Raw genomic sequence first — 20274 nt, forward strand, 5'->3', positions numbered from 1 at the left:
TCTCCAGCCAAGACTTCGACGTTTTAAACTGGTAGAAGACTAGAGCTCGTGAAGGAAAATACCCTACACAGTCAATGATGGCTTGAGATATTTTATCAATTCCAATAACAACAGTGGCATCAGATTTTGCATTTAGCACCGGTAGTAGGGTGGTGAACAAGTATAGAAGCTCTCTCGCACCTTAAACAATTGAAACGCTCATTTGTACGCAAGATTGGTTACATCCAATTTGGGGTGGCAATTCATTTGATGAAGAGAATGATGAAGAGGACGAGACCGAGAGTCTAGACGAGACTGACGCTACACCTTCATATGTTTAAAGTTTAAACATTGTTTTAAATATTTTGGACATTTTGATCTTATTACTTGTTCTGTAAGACTTTAATTTCTGTTATTTTTGGAGCAGAGTACTTGACATTGACATTGAAATTTTGAACCTACTATAATTTATTTCTTGAAAATTATATTGGCTTCATGACTTCTCCAAAAAATGTTATTCTTTATTAACAAAATTCCTAGTGCAAAAATGTCGTCTGATGACCCATCCACCGACATTTGGGATTACGGTACCCAAATCTACTCCCCAACATTTGGAAGAATGAAGATTAAAGACCGTTTGTGTGGAGACATTTGTCAACAAAACAAATCGGCTAAGAATACACTTATCTGGTTGGGGAGGAGACGCAAAACCATGTCCTGATGCCTCACAGGAAGTACTAATTCTATTTCAGTCTCTCTTAGACTCAAATAAGAAAACTCTCACCCCCTCCACACCAAATTCAACTAGCCACAAAAAATATCATAACGAGCCTATTATAACAGATAAAGATTCAGAAATAGAGAGTGCAACAAATTAGTAAGAAAGAAGAAGAGGAAAATGCCATATTAAAAGCTCTAGAAGAATAACAACTAAAACTTACCTTGAAGATAAGTAGGGAAGAGGCGGAGGCATCTAGATGTCGATGTCCTCCAAGACAACATGACATCAAGGTAGGGCTGAGCATGGAAACAAAGAAGAGCCACAAAACATCAAAGTTTCTCTTCAGGCTCTCATCATTCTATAAGATGTTGAGAACTCCTTATAAATCAGCTCATAAAGAAGGATTGAAAAAGTTAGCTAAATCTATACAGGAACATGATGGTGAAGTTTCACCACCTTCTAATTCAGAAGAAGTAAACAATTACCCTGGAGAAGATAACACATCTGGATCTGCAAACATATTTCCTGCCATCGATGAAACTAAAAACGGCTCAAGTGGATGGAATGACGAAAGCGATGCTGATGGATTAGGTTCAGATGAAGGCGATAACTCTCTTATCCGTCAGTCGGGAAGGCATTCCTCATATGGACCATATTAACAAGATGCCGATGAATTTTGAGTGAATTTATGGTTTTCTTATAACATTCTCATATTGTTATTTGCTAGCTTGTATTAACTTGTTATGCATTGCCATTGCACCTGTCTCAATTCTAACAATATTGAATTTTTATCATTTTAATTATTTTATAATAATTTGTAAAATAATATTAACTCGACTCGAATAGCTCGCTCGACCTGACTCGATCCCAGCTCGACTCAACTCAAACTAGCGAGCCGAGTTGAGCTAAAGGAGTGAGCTCGAAGACCGAGTCGAGCTAAGCTCGAGCTTGGGTCATGGTGGGGTCAAGCTAAGCCGAGCTTGGCCTAGCTCGACTCGTGTACAGCTCTCTCCTGGGCTCATTTACTTCTTCCAAATGTACAGGGGCATCACGTGAAGATGCCTCCCGTCAGCTACCAAACATACATCGTAATCCACCCAACCTATCCCACCCCCACTTGCAGATATAGTCGCACACCCAGCAACAACCCTCCCCCCCTATCACGTATAGACTCCCTCGGGCCAAACATGCGCCAACGTTCTTCCTCTTCACGAGCAAAGCGCAAGCTTTCTCTCCTAACTATATTTACTTCCCGATTTGAATCTTTGTCAGAATCAATAATATCTTCTTCACGAACACCCATATATTCAGGACCAAACACCTCCTGTCAAGTCAACTCCAAACTTTCATCTTTCTTCCCAGCAGCACGTTTCTCTTTCTACTCATCCAAACTAGCTTGCGTTAAGGTCATTATCTCCTTTTGTACTCTGGAACATACCACAACTTAACCCTTTCGATGTGCCAAATGTTGTTTGAGTGGCGTAATTCCACCAGTTATTATTCTATCATAATAGTTGTACTTCATTTGGTGCCTACTACCACCTACCCTCTGACAATATTGCCATCCAATATCCTCACTTCCTTGTTGGTCAAACCCAGACATGTTCTTAGGTAAATATGGCATATGTGAGTCTACTCGATTATCTAAGTTTAAATACAATTTTTATAGGAGAACGAATTAATTAAATCTCGAAACTTAATGTAAATAGATTAATGAAATAAAGTTCGAACTTCTGAATCTAATCAATAAAAAAGAAATTAAGTTTTAAACCCTATGAAGCTCCAAAACCTATCCAAAATAAGAAAATATAAACATAAAGTCACTAATCCGGAAAAAAATAATATATATATATATATATATATATATATATATATATATATAATCAATTACATAATATGTTACATGCACATTGATATGTTCTACTATGATTAACTAATCATATTCAACCATTAAAATTTAAAACTGAAAAAAGATTAAAAAAAATAAATTTTCATAATTTTAAAAAATTGGCCAAAATACTCCGAAAATTTAAAAAAAAAAAAAAAAATCAACAGAAATATAAAATCAGTTGCATAATATGTTAAATGCACATTAATATGTTCTACTGTGATTAACACATCATATTCAACCATTAAAACAAAACAAAAAAAAAAAAAAAAACAAAAACAAAAAAGAGAGATTAAAAAAAAATAATTTTTCCTAATTTTTAAAAATAAGCCAAAAGTAGTCCGAAATAAAATAAAAATAATAGATATAATCAGTTACATCATATATTAAATACACATCGGTATGTTCTAATATGATTAACACATCATATTTAACCATAAAAAAAATTTAAAATTTAAAATTTAAAAATTTAAAAAAAAAAAAAATTGAAAAAAAATGATTTTTCCCAATTTTTAAAAATTAGCAAAAATAGTCTAATATATATATATATATATATATAAAATATGTTAAATGCACAATGATATGTTCTACCATGATTAACACATCATATTCAACCATTAAAACAGAAAAATATTTTAAAAATGATTTTTCCTATTTTTTAAAATCGCCTGAAAATAGCCCAAAATTTTTTTTAATCAAAATTAATATAAAATCAGTTGCTATGATTAACACATCATATTCAACCATTAAAACAGAAAAAGATTGAAAAAAAAAATGATTTTTCCTAATTTTTAAAAATCGGACGAAAATAGTCCGAAAATAATAATAAAAAGAAAAAAGAAACATAAAATTAGTTGCATAATATGTTAAATGCACATTGATATGTTTTTCTACGATTAACACATCATATTCAACTATTAAAACATAAAAGGATTGAAAAATATATATTTTTCTTAATTTTAAAAAATCGAACGAAAATAGTTCGAAAATAAAAAATTAGAAAATCAATTGCGTAATCTATAAAATGCACATTCCTATGTTCTAATTTGAATAATGCATCATATTCAACCATAACAACGGAAATTCAAAAAAAAAAAAAGTATAAATACCTATTTTTGACGATTTTTCGAAAAATAGCACACAGAGCTTCAATTCAACAAAATCCTTGAAATAACTTGTTTTGATCCTCAAATTCAAGCTAAGAGTGGTCGGAATTTGTAGTAGAATGGTTTAGGAAAAATTTTGAAAGAGAGAAGTGCCAAATTTTGAGAAAAATCGCAACTTAAGAAGACAAATATATATATAGCCATTTTTCTACCGTTACGGGGCAATAACGGCCGTTATATGCCATAACAGCCGTTACGATTCCAAAAAAACAAGGGGGCACCATTATGGCCCCATATCACGTAATGGTAACGACCGTTACTGTTATGTATCGACCACTAGAAGGGCAGCAAGGATTTTTTAGCCCCTTATGTATACAAGGCCCTAACGAGTCCTTAGTCGTGGACTAAGACAAGGAGATCCCATTTCTCCCATTATGGCCGATACGTAACCGATTTTGATTACCTTGATGGAAAGAAACTCCCAGTTTCAAGAGAGAAAGGGCTTCGAAGCTCCCCTTCCCAAACTCTCAATTTCACTCAAGGGCCTGTTTAGATAAAGTGGAAATTTGGATAAAGTGGAAAGCATGGGAAAGGGCTCAATCTCGCTCTCCCATTGTTTCATAGTATGGCTCATAAGTTTAATCCCCACGATGGTTAGTGCATCTATGTATGTCTCCTTAATTCTTATAAATAGGTATCATAGGACTTTTCCTCCATTCGTCTAGCATTTTCTTCGACCTTACAATCTTTCTACAAAACTTTGTCAACCAAAATAATCCAATATCTCCCATATACTTCCAAACATCTATTAGTGTACCATCCAGTCCGAGGGTCTTTCCCGTTTTCATCTTTCTCAAAGATTCTTTCACTTCAGATATCTAAAACCTACAAAAGTTTCTATGGCCTCCGACGTTGTTTGAGTTTTTAGTTCCTTATATCCATATGCTTTTTAAATGGTTCTCATTTAACAAGTTCTGAAAATAGCTTATGTACCTCTCATTGATCTCATTGTCCTTGACTGGTACCCCTTGGTCATTGCCATTAATGCAACTAACATTCCTCAATGCATGCAATATTTCCCATTTGACGTCGATATGTTTCTATATTCCAAGAGTGCCATACAGAATGGATACCAATACATAAAACATTGAGTATGAGAAACCAATTATAATAACAAAAAAGGAAGTGCATCAAAGAAGAAGGGGCCACAGGTAACACTTTGATCATGAGAAAAGATATGCAACAAGCCCAAATGAATTTATCAAAAAGTACAGTAATACTATTAATATAAGCCAGTACTTGAAGCCATATTAGCATAAAAGCTATGTTCAACATCACCAATTAGAGAATGAAGAGGAAATTAATACATACACCATCAATGTCAAACATGAAGAAGATCCCTTTCAAGAACTCCATAGCTTCATTTGTTAACTCCACACTCTACAGCACACAATTTAGGGATGGTATAAGCAACTAATTTAGGGATATTATCAGCAACTTGAAACGAAACTTTTTTTTCTTAAAAGATACTAGAAACGAAACCTTAGAAGCAACACAACCTATTTTGACAAAAGAAATTATCAATTATCGGGGGGGAGACACTGAAATCATCTATAGACAAAAATCCAGCTTGGCACGATGATTTAGTTATAACTATAAAACAAACTCATAGAAATTATACAAAAGACTACATAGAAATAGAAAGTGATGACAGGTTCAAGTAGATAGACCAATCAAGTGTTCTTTTTTTTTTTTTTGAAACTTTATTTAAAGAACAACAAACATTTTTTGAGTCAAATCTATATATATAGCACCATGCACTATTTGCTCCAATTTCTCACACTTAACCTTTCTAATTAATTAAAAAGGAAGGTTTAATTAAAACTAAAACACATTATGACTAAATTTTCAATTGCACTCCACATTCAAGTATTAATTAAAACTAAAATATTCAATGATTAAACATGTTACCAATCTATTTTTTTCGAACTCGAGTATTGGTTAGCCCATGTTATGACTAAATTTTCAATTGCACTCCCCATGTTGATTACCCAATTTGTACAAGCATTGTAATTATTTTTTCTCAATGAGAGATACCTGGTCAGGAGCCCGTTTGAATGCAACTGGAATAAGATCTTCCCTTAGTTTCATATCATTGTCGTATCCAAATTTCCTTAGAACCGTCCATGTTGTTTCAAGGCGCCCCTTTTCTATAAAAAGTGCATGGAGGAAAAGAAATCCAGTCAAGGTGAGACCATGGTCATTAACCCCCTCAGGCAGCTTATCTTGTACAACCTTCTTAACACCCACTATTTCAGATGGTTGCAATGGAGCACTAAAACATCTAACCTGTATACATGCAAAATGCAGTTATTTCAAAAATGTTAATTGATGCATGCAGATGTTAGGCATCAATGTGCCACTAACACCACAACATTAAACATGTAAAAAACTTTTGAGCAAGCTTACAAAATAAAAGATGCTCTCAATGAGAAAAGCTCAAAATAATTCAGCTTCAAATATATTGATGAAATAAAAACCTGAAAATCATTCAACTCGGCATCACTGAGAGCCCCATCTCTGTCATTATCACAAAGAATGAAAATACGTTTCAAAGCCCTCACACATCGAGGCTTTAAAGTTTGTGCTTCCTGATCAAATAGCGGGGCAGTCGGATGAAGCACCGCCTTTTGGGCATAATAGAAAACTTCGGGAACCTGAAAGGAAGAAATGATATATTTAATTATCTGAGAGCACAAAGCAGACATACTACTCTATAAAGAGCATAAGATTGAAAGTGACAAAATAATAATATATGAAAAGAAGGGGCTACAGTAATTTGAATACCATATCCATCGAAGCGTTATGCAACTCAGAATAAGGCTTACCTTGAATTTTGAAACATCCAAAGTTTCCAGTAGAAAAGACAGACTCAAATGTGAAGCAATGGCTTCTTGATTGGTAGTGTTGATAACATTATACGGAAATAAATAAAAATTGAAAGGATCAACTCCACTACAAGACAAGTGAAGTGACAAAGATAATTCATTAAAGAACCATTGAGACAGCAATGACCTTATTGCTAGTGAGAGCCAATATAAAACCAAAAGGAAGTTGAATATTCAATAAAGAAAGAAAGAAAAAGGTCTAAGGTACCTTCGGACAATTTTTCTTCTGAAATCTCATTTTCCAAAAATAAAAAATTTGGTAGCGCCTACACCAACACATCAGCCAATGAAAATTGGAAGTTCCAGGCAGATCAGAATTTCCAATTTTGTAAATGTTGTACACATTCCTACCCTTGTGATGCATGGGCAATTTAAACTATTAATAATTTATACGAGCATAAAGAGACATTGCTTGGAAATTCCGGTCCCTGATTCTCCCAGGTCAAAAACCAGGCTAGTGGCAGAACCAAAACCAGGATACCAAGGACTGAGAATAAAAACTCCGGATAATTGGAAAATATGAGAAACAATTCTTTTTAGCCCCATATTTTCAAAATAGAAATAAAAGGAGATGTTGAGGCAGAGAGAGAGAGAGAGAGAGAGAGAGAGAGAGAGAGAGAGAGAGAGAGAGATGGAGAGAGAGATGGTTACTACCCAAAAGGAGAGATTGTTATTGTCTCATGTTTACATGGGCCGATGGAAGCTCTCTCCCCCACCCTTTCTTCACACCCACCACTTCAGCTCATAAATACCACCTACCCCATCCCACCATCTCATAAATAGCACATCTTTTTAGCCCCATCCCACCCCACCCCACCCTCCCTTTCTAGCCCCCATCATCTCATAAACAGAACATGTTTTTAGCCCTGTCATTTCATAAATAGCACACCTTTTAATCTTGTCTTTTTCCACACCCAACCCTTGTCTAGTCCAATCTATCTACTTATCCATCCATCTATCGATCTATATCCCTCCCCCCTTTCCTAGCCCCATCATCTCATAATAGCGTGTTTATTTTAGACTTTTCTTTTCACACCTGACCCTTATCCATCCATCCATCCATGTATCTATCATAAATAGCACTTCTTTTTTCTTTTCTTTTCTTTTTTTTTCTTTTTTTTTTTTGCCATTTTCTTTCTTTTCACACGCAACCCTTGTCCACCATCTATCCATGATGAGAGTCAAACATCCACCCCATCCATCAGATGTGCCCCTCCCCATCATGCTTAAAGCTAAAAATCTTACTCGATCGATCACTTACATGGGCCAAATGGTAGGAAGCAATAGAGAATGGACATCCACCCATAATAATGCTTCTTGATTGTTTCTGGGACCTATCAATTTATGGTTCAAACTTCAAACATCCAACCATCCACTGTGTGTGTCCCGTCCCACCTAGATGAGGGGTCACACCAAATTATAGGCCACTCCAAAACTCAGGTAGGAACCTGATTTTAGATGTTTTCAGCATGATTCGCACTGTCCAGATACTATTGCCCACCAGACTTCCAGATGCGGCTGATTTTTGGGACATCCCGTCTCCAAGATACCATTCACCAGATGCACGGTTCAGATGTTCAAAACATCATGGTGGGCCTTACAAAAACATTTCCCTATATATATATATATATATAAGGAAATGGTACTATGAGGTCGAGCTCTGTGGCCCCCACTGTGATCTATGTCAGACATCCACACCGTGCATTTGGTGGGTCCCCTCTAAGTTATGGTATATCCCAAAAATCAGTCATATCCAGAACTCAAGTGGGCCATACCATCTAAAAACAAATGAAATTGTGCCCCAAATCCCTCAAATCATCTCCAAATCAAGCAAGTTTTACTATTATTTAAGGTATTGATGTATTACATACCTCGCAACTCACATACATTTCATTTCAATATACAGAGCTTAGGGACTTTTTCCCCTATTATGTAATTCATATACATAACAATTTGATATCATTTACCCCCATAGATCTTAAGAAAAAATTAAATTTAAATTCAGGTAGATAGTGTTGCCGATTTGGAGATTGATTTGAGGGACCATTCAATGCCCCAAATCAGCCTCAAATTAATGCAACCTTTCGACACTTATCCCACTAATGGATTGGTGGACATTTATTGGACAGTGAAGAATGAAAAATATCAAATGGTCCTATTTCAAAAAACAAGTGTCTTCAAATTAATGGTAAAATTTGTTCAAACAATTTAATTTTGGGATTGTGACTTAGCAACAATGGTCCCAAAATTTAATTGGTTAATTTTGACTTGATGTATGCCTAAAGTACAATTTTTTTGGGGCCATGTACGTGGGGCCCACTCGATGTATGTATTATATATCCATGTCAGTCATCCGTTTTGCCAACTCATTTTAGGGCAAAGTAAAAAAATGAGGAAATCCAGAACTTCGGTGGACCACTAGTGGGTCAAGCGGGCCACCTTTTGTATTTGTATATCCATGTCGTCAATCTATTTTGCCAACTCATTTTAAGGCATGGTCCAAAAATTCAGGTAGATTTAAATCTCAAGCAGACCACTGGTGAGCAAGGTATTCCGTATCGGAAACGGTGGCCGTAACGGTCACCACCATTACCAATACGGGGGCATAACGACCGTTACGACCCCCATAACGGTTGAAAATTTTCTTTTGCCCGAAAAAATTTGAAAAAATATCTAGAAAATCAAGAGTACTGTAAATATTTCAAATATATATATATATATATATATATATATATATATATATATATATATATATTCATTTTTTGTTTTGAACATGTTTATGGTAGTATAATGGTCCACTCTTTTGTGAAAGTCTTGTATCAAGCTGTATAGTGAATTGTTTAATATGATTATGTCTCTAATGTTTACACATCACAATCAAGCATTAGAACTAGAAATCATAAAAAGGCATAAATACTGTCTTTCCAATTTTTTGAAAAAAAAAAAGGCCCTCAGAGATTCGTTCAAATCACTTCAATCCACAATTTTAATCTTAAAAGTTATAGTAAGAGTGGTAGAAATCTGCTCTAAAAAGATATAGGAGAGTTTTTGGAATAAGAAAAGTGAAAAAAAAAAAAAATGAATTTAAATAGAAAAAAAAAAGTGATCGTTTTTGGACCGTTACGGAAGTAACAGTTATTATGCCCTATAACGGCCTTTACGATCACCGTGATGGACGATACGGTCTAAAAAAAACTAACTGCCCCTTTTCACCCCCGTATCGCGTAATGGTCATGGCCGTTAATTATACGTGTCGGCCTTTACAGGCATATCGTAACGGATACAGAACACCTTGCAGGTGAATGATGCCTTAAATGTGGGGCCCACCTCAATGCATTTGTTGTATATCCATGTGGTCCATCCGTTTTGCCAACTCATTTTAGGGCATGGTCCAAAAATGAGGCAAATCTAAATCACTAGTGGACCACACAATAAGGATTGAATTCCCACCATTAAAATTTTCTTAGGTCCAATTTTATTTTTGGATCAAGCTATTATTTGTGTTCTTGCTTCATCCAGGTCTATGTGACCTTATCAATAGGTTCGGTCGCAAATAAACATTATAGTGGGCCCTAAGAAGATTTTAACGGTGGACATTCAATCCCTATTGTGCGGCCCAATTGAGATTTGGATCCTTTCATTTTCGGGACCATGCCCTAAAATGAACTAGAAAAATTGGACAACATGAATATACCACACATAAATCAAGGTGGACGTCATGCAACGGAATAGTGCAAGTGCACTGAGTTACATACACTGCAGAGCATTTTAAGTGTGTGGTTGTGAAACAGACACGCAGTCCATTCGTTTCTTCTAAAGAGAGAGGGAACTAAAAAGAAAAGAGGGAAAGATAGAGAAAGAGAGAGAGGGCCACACTATGGGGAAGAAAGAAGAAGAAGAAGAGCAGTTGTTGTTGTCATCGTCGCAGCCACAGCAGCCTAAGAAGAAAAAGAACAAAGAGGAGAAGAAAAGGAAAGAAAAAGGAATGTTTTTTTGTTCATTTTCTTTTTCCTTTTCCCCCTTTTTTTCTTTAGGGTTGTGTGTAATAGCTATTACGGGACCGTAATAGCCATTATGCCCTGTAACGGCCGTTATGGCCTACGAGGCCATAATGGCCGTTACCATCCGAAAAAGCTGGAGGTCCCCTTTTCGAACTCGTATCGTGTAACAGCTTCAACCGTTACAACCGATACATAACCGTTTTTGCACACCTTGCCCCAAACACTCCATAAAACCACAAGCAAGACCATGCACCAAATAACTAATTCTTCCTTTGCTAGAAACCCCTCATGCCACGCCTTGGATAGAATGTCGCCTGATGGCTCAAAACGCACTCCAAAAGGTTCCTAGTTAACGAAAGTCAAGCAAACAATTTTCCTAGTTTTAGTCTAATTTAGTTCACTTGAGAAACAAGTTCACTTAAATTAGAAAATCATCCAACGGTCTACAAATACAAATCTTGTAAAGCAATTTATAAATTCTAAATGTCACATGTGTCCTTGATTGTTATCATGCAGATTGAGTTGGCTTCGCATTCATGTTATAGACCTTAACTATTCACAAATTCCCCTTTTGAGGTAATGCACTAGATTGCAAGTGTGGGGCATGTCTTGTTGCCATGTGAGGGTGTTCAGTAAACATGTACTGGCAGGTTCCTGCTACCCTTCACAGCCAACTACATGGGCATATCTTTACCACTTTCAGTTCAATGGCCATACAAGTGTCTCCATTCGTGCCAACTTGGGTGTCCACGTTTAGGGAGTGTTTGTTTTCTCATAAGTAGGCAATGATTATTTACCCATGTAATTATGGCATCGGTCTCCAGGTTGACGTTGACAATGAGCTGGTTTGCAAAGTTTCCCATTCAAGAGAATTGAATTAGTACAATTTCCACATATAAAAATCATGGGGCCCACCTTGATGTTTGCATCTTATCCACGATGTCAATCTATTCCGCCAGCTCATTTTAGGGAATGAGCCCAAATACTGAGGCTGATCTGAAGCTCAAGTGGACCACACCATAGGAAATGGTGGGAATTGAACGCCTAACATTGAAAACTTCTTGGGTTAGATGTTTTGGATCGAGCTGATATTTGCGTATACCCTTGATAAATATTAGTGTGATCTTATGAATGGGTTGGATGATAGTTACACTAATGCAGGACAATGTTTTCTATCCTAGAATGGTAAGAAAATTCAGATTTTAGATAATGTCAGCAAAAACAATAAATTTGAGCAACTACATGTAAATCCAATCAATCGACAAGTAGTAATTATATTAGATCCTAGGCTATTACATGCTCGGAATTAGGAACTAATAATATATTAAAGCAATTAGGTCCCAATGTAGTTGAGAAACTCCAAATTAACATAGGGCTAGGCTATTATTCAAAGGGATTCACTTGTATCCTAAGGGGGTTTTTGGAGCATGGGATTAGATGGGTTTTAGTGGGATGGAATTACCAAAATGTAATGATTACACTGTGTCAGGGATTGTCCTCTAATCCCATGGCTTGGATGCCATCCCACTTGATGTTTTGGAAACGGATTGGCTACTCATCTTGCCACTACCGGTCGGTGCTCTGTGGGCCCCACCATGATGTATGTGTTTCATCCGTGCCGTCCACCCATTCTTCCACATTATTTTATGGTATGAGCCCAAAAATGAGTTTGATCCAAATCTCAAGTGGACCACACAGTTGGCCCTAGGAGGTTTTTAATGGTGTAATTCAATCACTATTGTTTTCCCATGGTGTGGTCCACCTGAGATCTATATCTACCTCAATTTTGAGATCAAGCCCTAAAATTATATTTCAAAATGGATGGACGGCATGGATAAAACATGTACATCATGGTGGGGTCCAAACAGCACCGACCACTAGCCACACGAAACCCAAAGTAGCATCACAAAAACCCTTGTCTCGGCATTGATTCCAAGAGGGGGGGGCTTCACAACCCATACCATTAAAAACCCATTCTTCCACGTTATTTTATGGTATGAGCCCAAAAATGAGTTTGATCCAAATCTCAAGTGGACCGCACAATTGGCCCTAGGAGGTTTTTAATGGTGTAATTCAATCACTATTGTTTTCCCATGGTGTGGTCCACCTGAGACCTATATCTACCTCAATTTTGAGATCAAGCCCTAAAATTATATTTCAAAATGGATGGACGGCATGGATAAAACATGTACATCATGGTGGGGTCCACACAGCACCGACCACTAGCCACACGAAACCCAAAGTAACATCGCAGAAACCCTTGTCTCGGCATTGATTCCAAGAAGGGGCTTCACAACCCATACCTTATGTGAGTCCTAAATAGGACATTGCAACCATCCATGGGATCTTAAAACCCACTCCCACCTACTCTCATTTAAACCCATGCGCCAAACGCCCCCTAAAGTGATTAGATAGGGGTTGAGGTTTAGGGAGAATTAGGTTTATGGATTGGAAGAAAACCGTTGATTTGGTATTTGGGGATTTAGGGTTTGGGTTTCAAGGGGGTTTTGATTTAATAGGAAAGGGGAATCAAAAGAGAAGCACAACAAATGAAGAGGTTTAGGTTGGGTTAAGCACAATGTGAAGAAAGAAAGAAAGAAAGAAATGAAAAAAAAAAAAAAAAAAAAGGATGAAGACAATGTAAGAGATAAGAAAACGATTAAAGAGAAAATATCTTTGAGGGAGAGAATGAAGAAGGTTTTGGCTTCACACCAAGTAGTAACCTTCATATTTGCACCAAAGGAAGGACTAACACCTTTAGAAATCCCCAATCAACAATGAAGAGAAAAGAGGATTAATTCATGCGTCATAATATAATAAATAAATAAAAACCTGGGGTGCGGGGGGGGGAGGGGTGACATCCGAGGCTTTATAGCCTTTTGGACTACAAATGACTAAAATGACCCTTCAGTTATTTTTTGTTCCAACTAAGTCCCAACTCAAAACAAATGTAATAACACTCAAAATAAAAGAAAATAAACATATACTAATTATCCAAACCACTAAATAACATAAAAATAAACTAATCCTAAAATATGTGATGTCCCTCGATGAAGATGGCCCACGATCAACGGTCTGATGATTTACTCCATCTAATATGATGGTCCGATCACCTCGTCCATCCAATCCAATGGTCGAAAAAACTCCCTCTAACAACCCACATGCATCTTCCCAATGTGGGGTCTTCAAGATGCCCGTACATGCCATGTGGGGTCTTCAGAATGGGTACTCATCTAGCCACAAAGAGACTGGAGTTTGTCTCCTCCTCTGATACGTGCATAGGGGCGCACATGATGTTATGTCCCCATCAACTCTCCCCGGCTGAGAAGATTTCACCTCTGCAAAATAAAACTACCGTATCGCTCAAGTGAATCCAGATCGATGCTCGAGAACTTCCTCTCTGTAATCTATGTACTGTCTAAAGTCAGCTTGTTCTTCCACTTTATGAGGAACTTCTGAAATCCTCCTTGGTGTGTGGAAATTACTTAGTGATCCAAGATTTCCTCAATCTCTTCTTGCCTAGCAAGTATAGATGGCAAAGGAGGCAAAGGATGGGAAGACGAATCAAGCAATGGTCATGGATCTAGATTACTATGACGGTCAAATGAAGTATTGGAAGTGGTATCTGGCGTCCCTTTAAAAGATACAAGATCCTCCACACTAAATGTAGAATTAATACCCATGGAAGGTGGAAGATCTATAATATACACATTAGGACCAATTCATTTCAATATCTTAAAAGGTCCAACACTACAAGCTTGTAATTTCTTAATGACTCCATGTGGAAACCATTTTGGCCTAATACAGACCATCGCATAATCACCTACATGATAGTCTTTGAACGATGATGTAGAAAGTTTATAACGTTCATTACTCATATTGATCCTTTGTCTGATTTCATTATGCAATGCATGAATGTGTTATGCAAAGGACTTTGCGGACTCTGATGGCCTATATGATAATGACATGCGAATGAGGTCGATAGATTTTCTAGGGTTATAACCCTGTACAACTTCGAATGGACTCATGCCTATAGACCTATTAACCGAACTGTTATATACTACCCCTGCAATAGGTAAGACTGCATCCCACATTCTAGTGTGATCACCCATGAGACATCTCAACAAATTACCAAGACTCCTATTGACCACCTCTGTTTGGCCATCGGTCTGAAGGTGGTAAGCCGATGAAAATTGGAGCTACGTACCCATCATATGCCACGGTGTCTTTCAAAAATAACTCATGAACCTAACATCTCGGTCAGACACGAAGGTTTTGGGCAAACCATGCAAACGGACTACCTCGCCAAAGAATAGCTTCGCCTAGGAAAGCAGGGTATTCATCTCTAAGTTGCTCAAACCCAGTAACCTCTACACTCATTGATTGTAGAAGAGTCAATCTGCGACTAAGGGCGTCTGCAGGTTTGCTTTCGATGCTGGCCTTATGTTTCTGTTAGTGTTGTGCACATTTTTATTTTGTCAAATTTCATTGAGACAAAACACCATCAAGTGATGGAAAGTTCACCGACAAGTGATGGAGAGTTCACCAACAAGTGACGGAAAGTTCACCTTCAAGATAAACTTCAAGTGTTGGAAAGTTCTTCTTCAAGAACAAACCATGAAGTGTGTATAATGCAAGAACAAGTTCAAGACGTGGATAATGCAAGCTAAAGAATGCTCAAGTTCTACTACTAGTAGAAGATCAAGCTCCACCTTCAAGTAGAAGATTCGTTCTATACACTTCAATGTCCAGCTTTGTCAGGTATAAATGACCCTAGAAAGACCTTAGGTTAGGTTCTTTCAAATGCTAAACTTATACGGGGTTTTATACTTTTATTAGGCTTTAGTTCGACTAGTCTAAGCCTTATTTCGACTAGTCCAAGCTTTGGTTTGACCAGTCTAAGATTCAAACTCAAAAAACGGATAATTCTGGTGGTTTCTCGACCAGTCAAGCAAGGTGCTCGACTAGTCGAAGGAACACCTTCAACCAGTCGAAGGGGGGCTCGACTCGAAGTCCAGCAACTAATTTTTTGCTCCCTCGACTAGTCGAAGGCAGTGCTCGAACAGTTGAACAGGGCCCTCGACCAGTCGAAGAACAGTTTTATCCAATCGCGTCAAAAATTTGAAATTTTGTTAGATCTTAGACGAGTCGAAGCAACCGAATTTCAGCCTATAAATAGAGGCCTTCTCTCATTCCAAATCAATTAATTCAAGCTAGGAAAAGCCTCCATTGAGGAAGAGAGAAGTCTCCACTATCATCAAGCTATTGTGCGGTATTTTAAATTTATGTGTATACCTTTTGTTTTGATTCTTTGATCTCTAGTTTATGAATCTTAATTTTTTAAAAGAGATACACTCTTCTTTTTGAGATCTAAAGGATTCAAACAAGTAGCCTAAGGTTTGATCTAATTTAAAATCAATTAGAACCTACAACCCTTGATTGTATTACTGGACATTGAACGTTCTACATCAAATGAAACGGTTCTACGGGCTACATCAAGCAAGTCTTCAATAAGGAAGATAAGTATCATTCTGTATTTTTATTTTTGGTTTCTTGAGATATTCTGTATTGGTTTTGACTGAAATAGCCAGAAAATCTCAGCGTGGGGTTTTATTTGTGATAGCCCTTCTGAAAACACAACTGTATAGGTTTTAAGGTGAACCTATGAAAACCTTGATTATTAGTGAAAGCCAATATCACATGGGTTGTAATTAGTGGGAGTGGAATAGGTGTGGTTGTTTGAGAACAGTTGGTGTACACACCGAACCACTATAACTTCTGGTGTTTGTGGTGAATGGTTTAAATTCCTGTATATGTGGTGAATGATTGTAATTTGGTTGTGTGGTGAATGATTGTAATTTGGTTATGTGGTGAATGCTTGTAATAGATAGCTTTCTCTCTTGTCACTTGCTTACTTTGTGATTTTGATCCTTACTATGTTCATGAAATCAGGTTGTCCTACCTAAAACATTTGTTTTTAGTGTAAGGTTGTCCTATGAACAAAATTTGAATAAATTTCTCAAAACTACTGCTATTGAGATCAATGACTTATCCTGATTTATTCATTGTATCTGTTATTTGAATTTTTATTTGGCATAGTCCTATTAGCAGTGACTTATCCTGATTTATTCATTGTATCCGTTATTTGAATTTTTATTTGGCATAGTCCTATTCCACAACCCCCCCCCCCCCCCCCCGGACAGTTAGCTCTTCAGTTTCAGTTTCAATACGAACGAATACTCTTGAAGAAACTTGACCCACTTAGCATGCCTTGGGTTCAACTTCTTCTAAAAGGCAAGATAACGTAAGGCCTCGTGATAAAAAAACAAAACGAATTCTTACGGTAGCAAGTAATATCGTATGTCTCAATGACTGGACACCGCATAGAACTCCTTGTCATAGGTAGGGTATCGTTGCTGTCTCATTCAACTTCTCACTAAAATAAGCAATGAGATGCTCATTATTGACTAAGCATTCCACCTATAAGTACACCAAATGCATCACACACAACTTCAAAGACTTTAGAAAAGTTTGGAAGGTGCACGATGGGAGCTTCGCTCACTTTGCCCTTCATCTCCTTAAAAGTTTTAGAAGTTGTTTTAGTCCATACGAACTCCCCTTTCTTTATGCAATCGACAATGGGAACCATGATGAAACTAAACCCTCTAATGAACCGTCTATTAAAAGTTACGAAGCTGTGAGAGCTTTGCACCTCGTGAATATTCTGTGGTTCAGGCCACTCAACTATGGCCTTGACCTTCTCGAGGTCCGCCCTCATGCCCTCAGATGACACTGTGAACCCTAAGAAGATAAGGTTCTCTGACATAAAGGTGCACTTCTTAAGGTTGGCATAAAGCTTTTCAGCTTTGAGGACCTCACAGACTTGCCTCAAATGGTGGAGATGTTGTTCCTTATATGTGCTATAAATAAGGATGTCATCGAAGTACATAACAAGAAATTTACCCATAAAGGGTCTCAACACCTGGGTCATCACTCTCATGAATGTGCTCGGGGCATTAGTCAAGCTAAAAGGCATGACTAGCCACTAGCATAGCTAATCCTTCATATTGAAGGTTGTCTTCCACTCATCACCTGAGCATATTCGTATATGGTGATAACCACTTTTGAGCTCTATCTTCGAAAATATGGTGGCATTAGCCATCATGTCGAGAATGTCATCAAGACGTGGTATAAGAAACTAGTACTTGACCGAGATTTTATTGATGACCCTACTATCCACACTCCACACACATGCGCCAGGTGCCATCTTTCTTAGGCGTGAGAAGCGCTGGTATGGCACACGAACTCAGACTCTCCTCAATGAAACCCTTTCTAAGGAGCTCATCTACTTACTTCTTCAGCTTCATGTGCTCCATAGGGTTCATTTGATAATGAGGAAGGTTTGGTAGAGTCACCCTACGGACAAGATCAATGGCATGTTGGATGTCCCTCATGGGTGGAAGCTCATCCGGTAAATCATCAAGAAAAATGTCACTAAACTCTTTAACAACCAGAATCGCCTCAAGTGGCAACTCTACTCTAATCTCTGGTATACTTTCTCTAGCCACAACGGCATACACCAACGAATCTGCCTCAGTCTCTCTTTCAAACTCTTTGGCATTTATGATGTGCAACGACTTGGGTTGGGATTTCCTAGACACTTTAGGATCGTTTTTCTTAACGTCCTCCTTTTTCGAGGTGCTCTTGGGTGGAAGAGGGACCAACCTGATCTTCTTGCCCTCATGTATGAATGAACAAGTATTTGAGCGGCCGAATATTGTCACATCACGATCGAACAACCAGGGCCTACCCAAGATGATATGGCCTACGTCCATAGATAACACATCGCACCAAAGCATGTCCTTGTAAGATCCAAACTCGAAAGGAACCTAAACACCTCTGGGAAACCGAAATCGAAGTCTTGTCGACCCAAGAAACTCTCTGGGGATCAGGATGAGGACTAGCTTTCAACTTTAGGCGATCTAAGGTGCTAGTGGAGATCATATTTGAACATCTTCCACTATCTATGATCATTTTGCAGTTTTTATCTCCACTCTTGGTGTGAGTATAGAAAATTGTGCTCCTGCGCCAATCATCATTACCCTTAGATTGTGCTAGGGCACATTTGACAACTGCAAGTGTCATGGTATCAACTCCTTCATCACTAGCACCTCCCTCAAACTCATACACTTCTTCGTATTCGCCGTAATCATCTTCACCTTCTTCCTGTTCTTCAATTATGAGGGCCTTAGGTCGCTCTTTAGAGGAACACTCATGAGCGAAATGACCAAATCCTTGGCAGTTATAACATCGCCTAAGTTCGCCACCTCGCAAACTGGTGCTAGCAACTCCTTTGCCCTTGACATCCTCTAAGTTGGATTGAGAACTGGTAAGGGACTTGGATTGACCCCCAAAGTTAGACTTAGCTCCCTAGGGAGTGGTCTAAACATTTGAGTCTCAAGAGTCGAATTGCCTCCCAAATTGCAGCTTGAGGTAATGCTCGATGTCTTACACCACTTGGTACATTTGTTCCAGGGTGTCGACGTCGCAAGAGAGCTCTCGTTGAATATCAGTTCGGAGGCCCTTCTTGAAACGTGAGTGTAATCATCAGGTCCTAAATATCACATCACATCATGTATTCTTCAAACTTAGCGATGTAATCTGACACAAGCATGGTCCCTAGCGAAAGGATTGCCACTGATCCACAAGCCTTTGACAGTACGAGAGGGGAAGATATTTTTCTTTCAACATTTCTTTCATCTCTTCCCAATGCGCTACTGAGGCACCTCCAGACCGCTTAATCTTCCGCTCCGTGTTGATCCAAAACAATTTGGCTTGGCCCACCAATCTCATATTGGCGAACCTCACACAATGGGCATGTCATACCACTAGTGGCCCATGTCCGCCATCCAATCAAGGAATGCTTTGGGATCTAAGGGACCATCAAAATTCGGCGCATCTACCTTCACCCTCTTCATGACTTGCTCATCTGGATCATGGCAGTCATAAAACTCTCTTTCCTAGAACTCTCTCTGAGGTGCTTCAAAATGAGCACTACCACGGCCGCCAACTCGGCCACAGCCTCCAGTAGGACCTCCTACGTCAATATGCACTGGACCTCTCACTTGGGATTGGCCATCCTCTCCGGTGTTGGGGTTGGCTTGTAGAGAGGTCTCTATCTGCTCTAAAAGGTTATTTTGGGCAGCCAGTTGATTGTTGTTGGCTCTACCTTGCGCCTCTATGGTTATCAGACAGGTGTTCATATATCGAATGAGCTCAATGAGTTGTTCTAGATTCATCATGGGGTCAGGACCAAATCCACGTCCAGATTGCATGGGTATGCACAGAGAAAACCTAATGTGAAGAATCTATACGACCCTATATGATCCTAGACAACTCTAGATGACCCTATATGACTCTATATGACCAAAGAGACAATTTTCCCTAAAATTCCAGCAATGTAACTAATGAAATATCCTAGTACTAAAATTCAGCAATGTGGCAAGAAGAATTAATGTGTTAGGGAAATTCGGTGAAGGGATAAGGGTAATAATGGTGTTAAATTTCCAGCAATAGGTCAAAAGAAACACTAGCACAAAAATTCAGCACTATACCTCGAGATATGACTAAC

At 38.0% G+C, this 20274-nt stretch overlaps 1 protein-coding gene across 10 annotated transcripts in view; it reads right to left on the reverse strand.

Annotated features, from left to right (window-relative positions):
- Positions 1 to 20274, reverse strand: part of LOC131231488 (mitochondrial Rho GTPase 1-like) — a 145523-nt gene that overhangs the window by 99274 nt on the left and 25975 nt on the right. For all 10 annotated transcript variants that reach the window (XR_009164387.1, XR_009164386.1, XR_009164385.1 and 7 more), the window contains exons 4-6: positions 6235 to 6411; positions 5792 to 6043; positions 5066 to 5134 (exon numbers count right to left, since the gene is read on the reverse strand). Coding sequence is in view for 7 of the 10 variants with exons in the window: in XM_058227700.1 (XP_058083683.1) it covers positions 5066 to 5134; positions 5792 to 6043; positions 6235 to 6411 (498 nt within the window). In the remaining 3 variants the exon portion in view is untranslated. The remainder of the gene's footprint in view (positions 1 to 5065; positions 5135 to 5791; positions 6044 to 6234; positions 6412 to 20274) is intronic.

Source organism: Magnolia sinica, chromosome 17 (assembly GCF_029962835.1).
Source record: "Magnolia sinica isolate HGM2019 chromosome 17, MsV1, whole genome shotgun sequence".
NCBI lineage: Eukaryota > Viridiplantae > Streptophyta > Magnoliopsida > Magnoliales > Magnoliaceae > Magnolia > Magnolia sinica.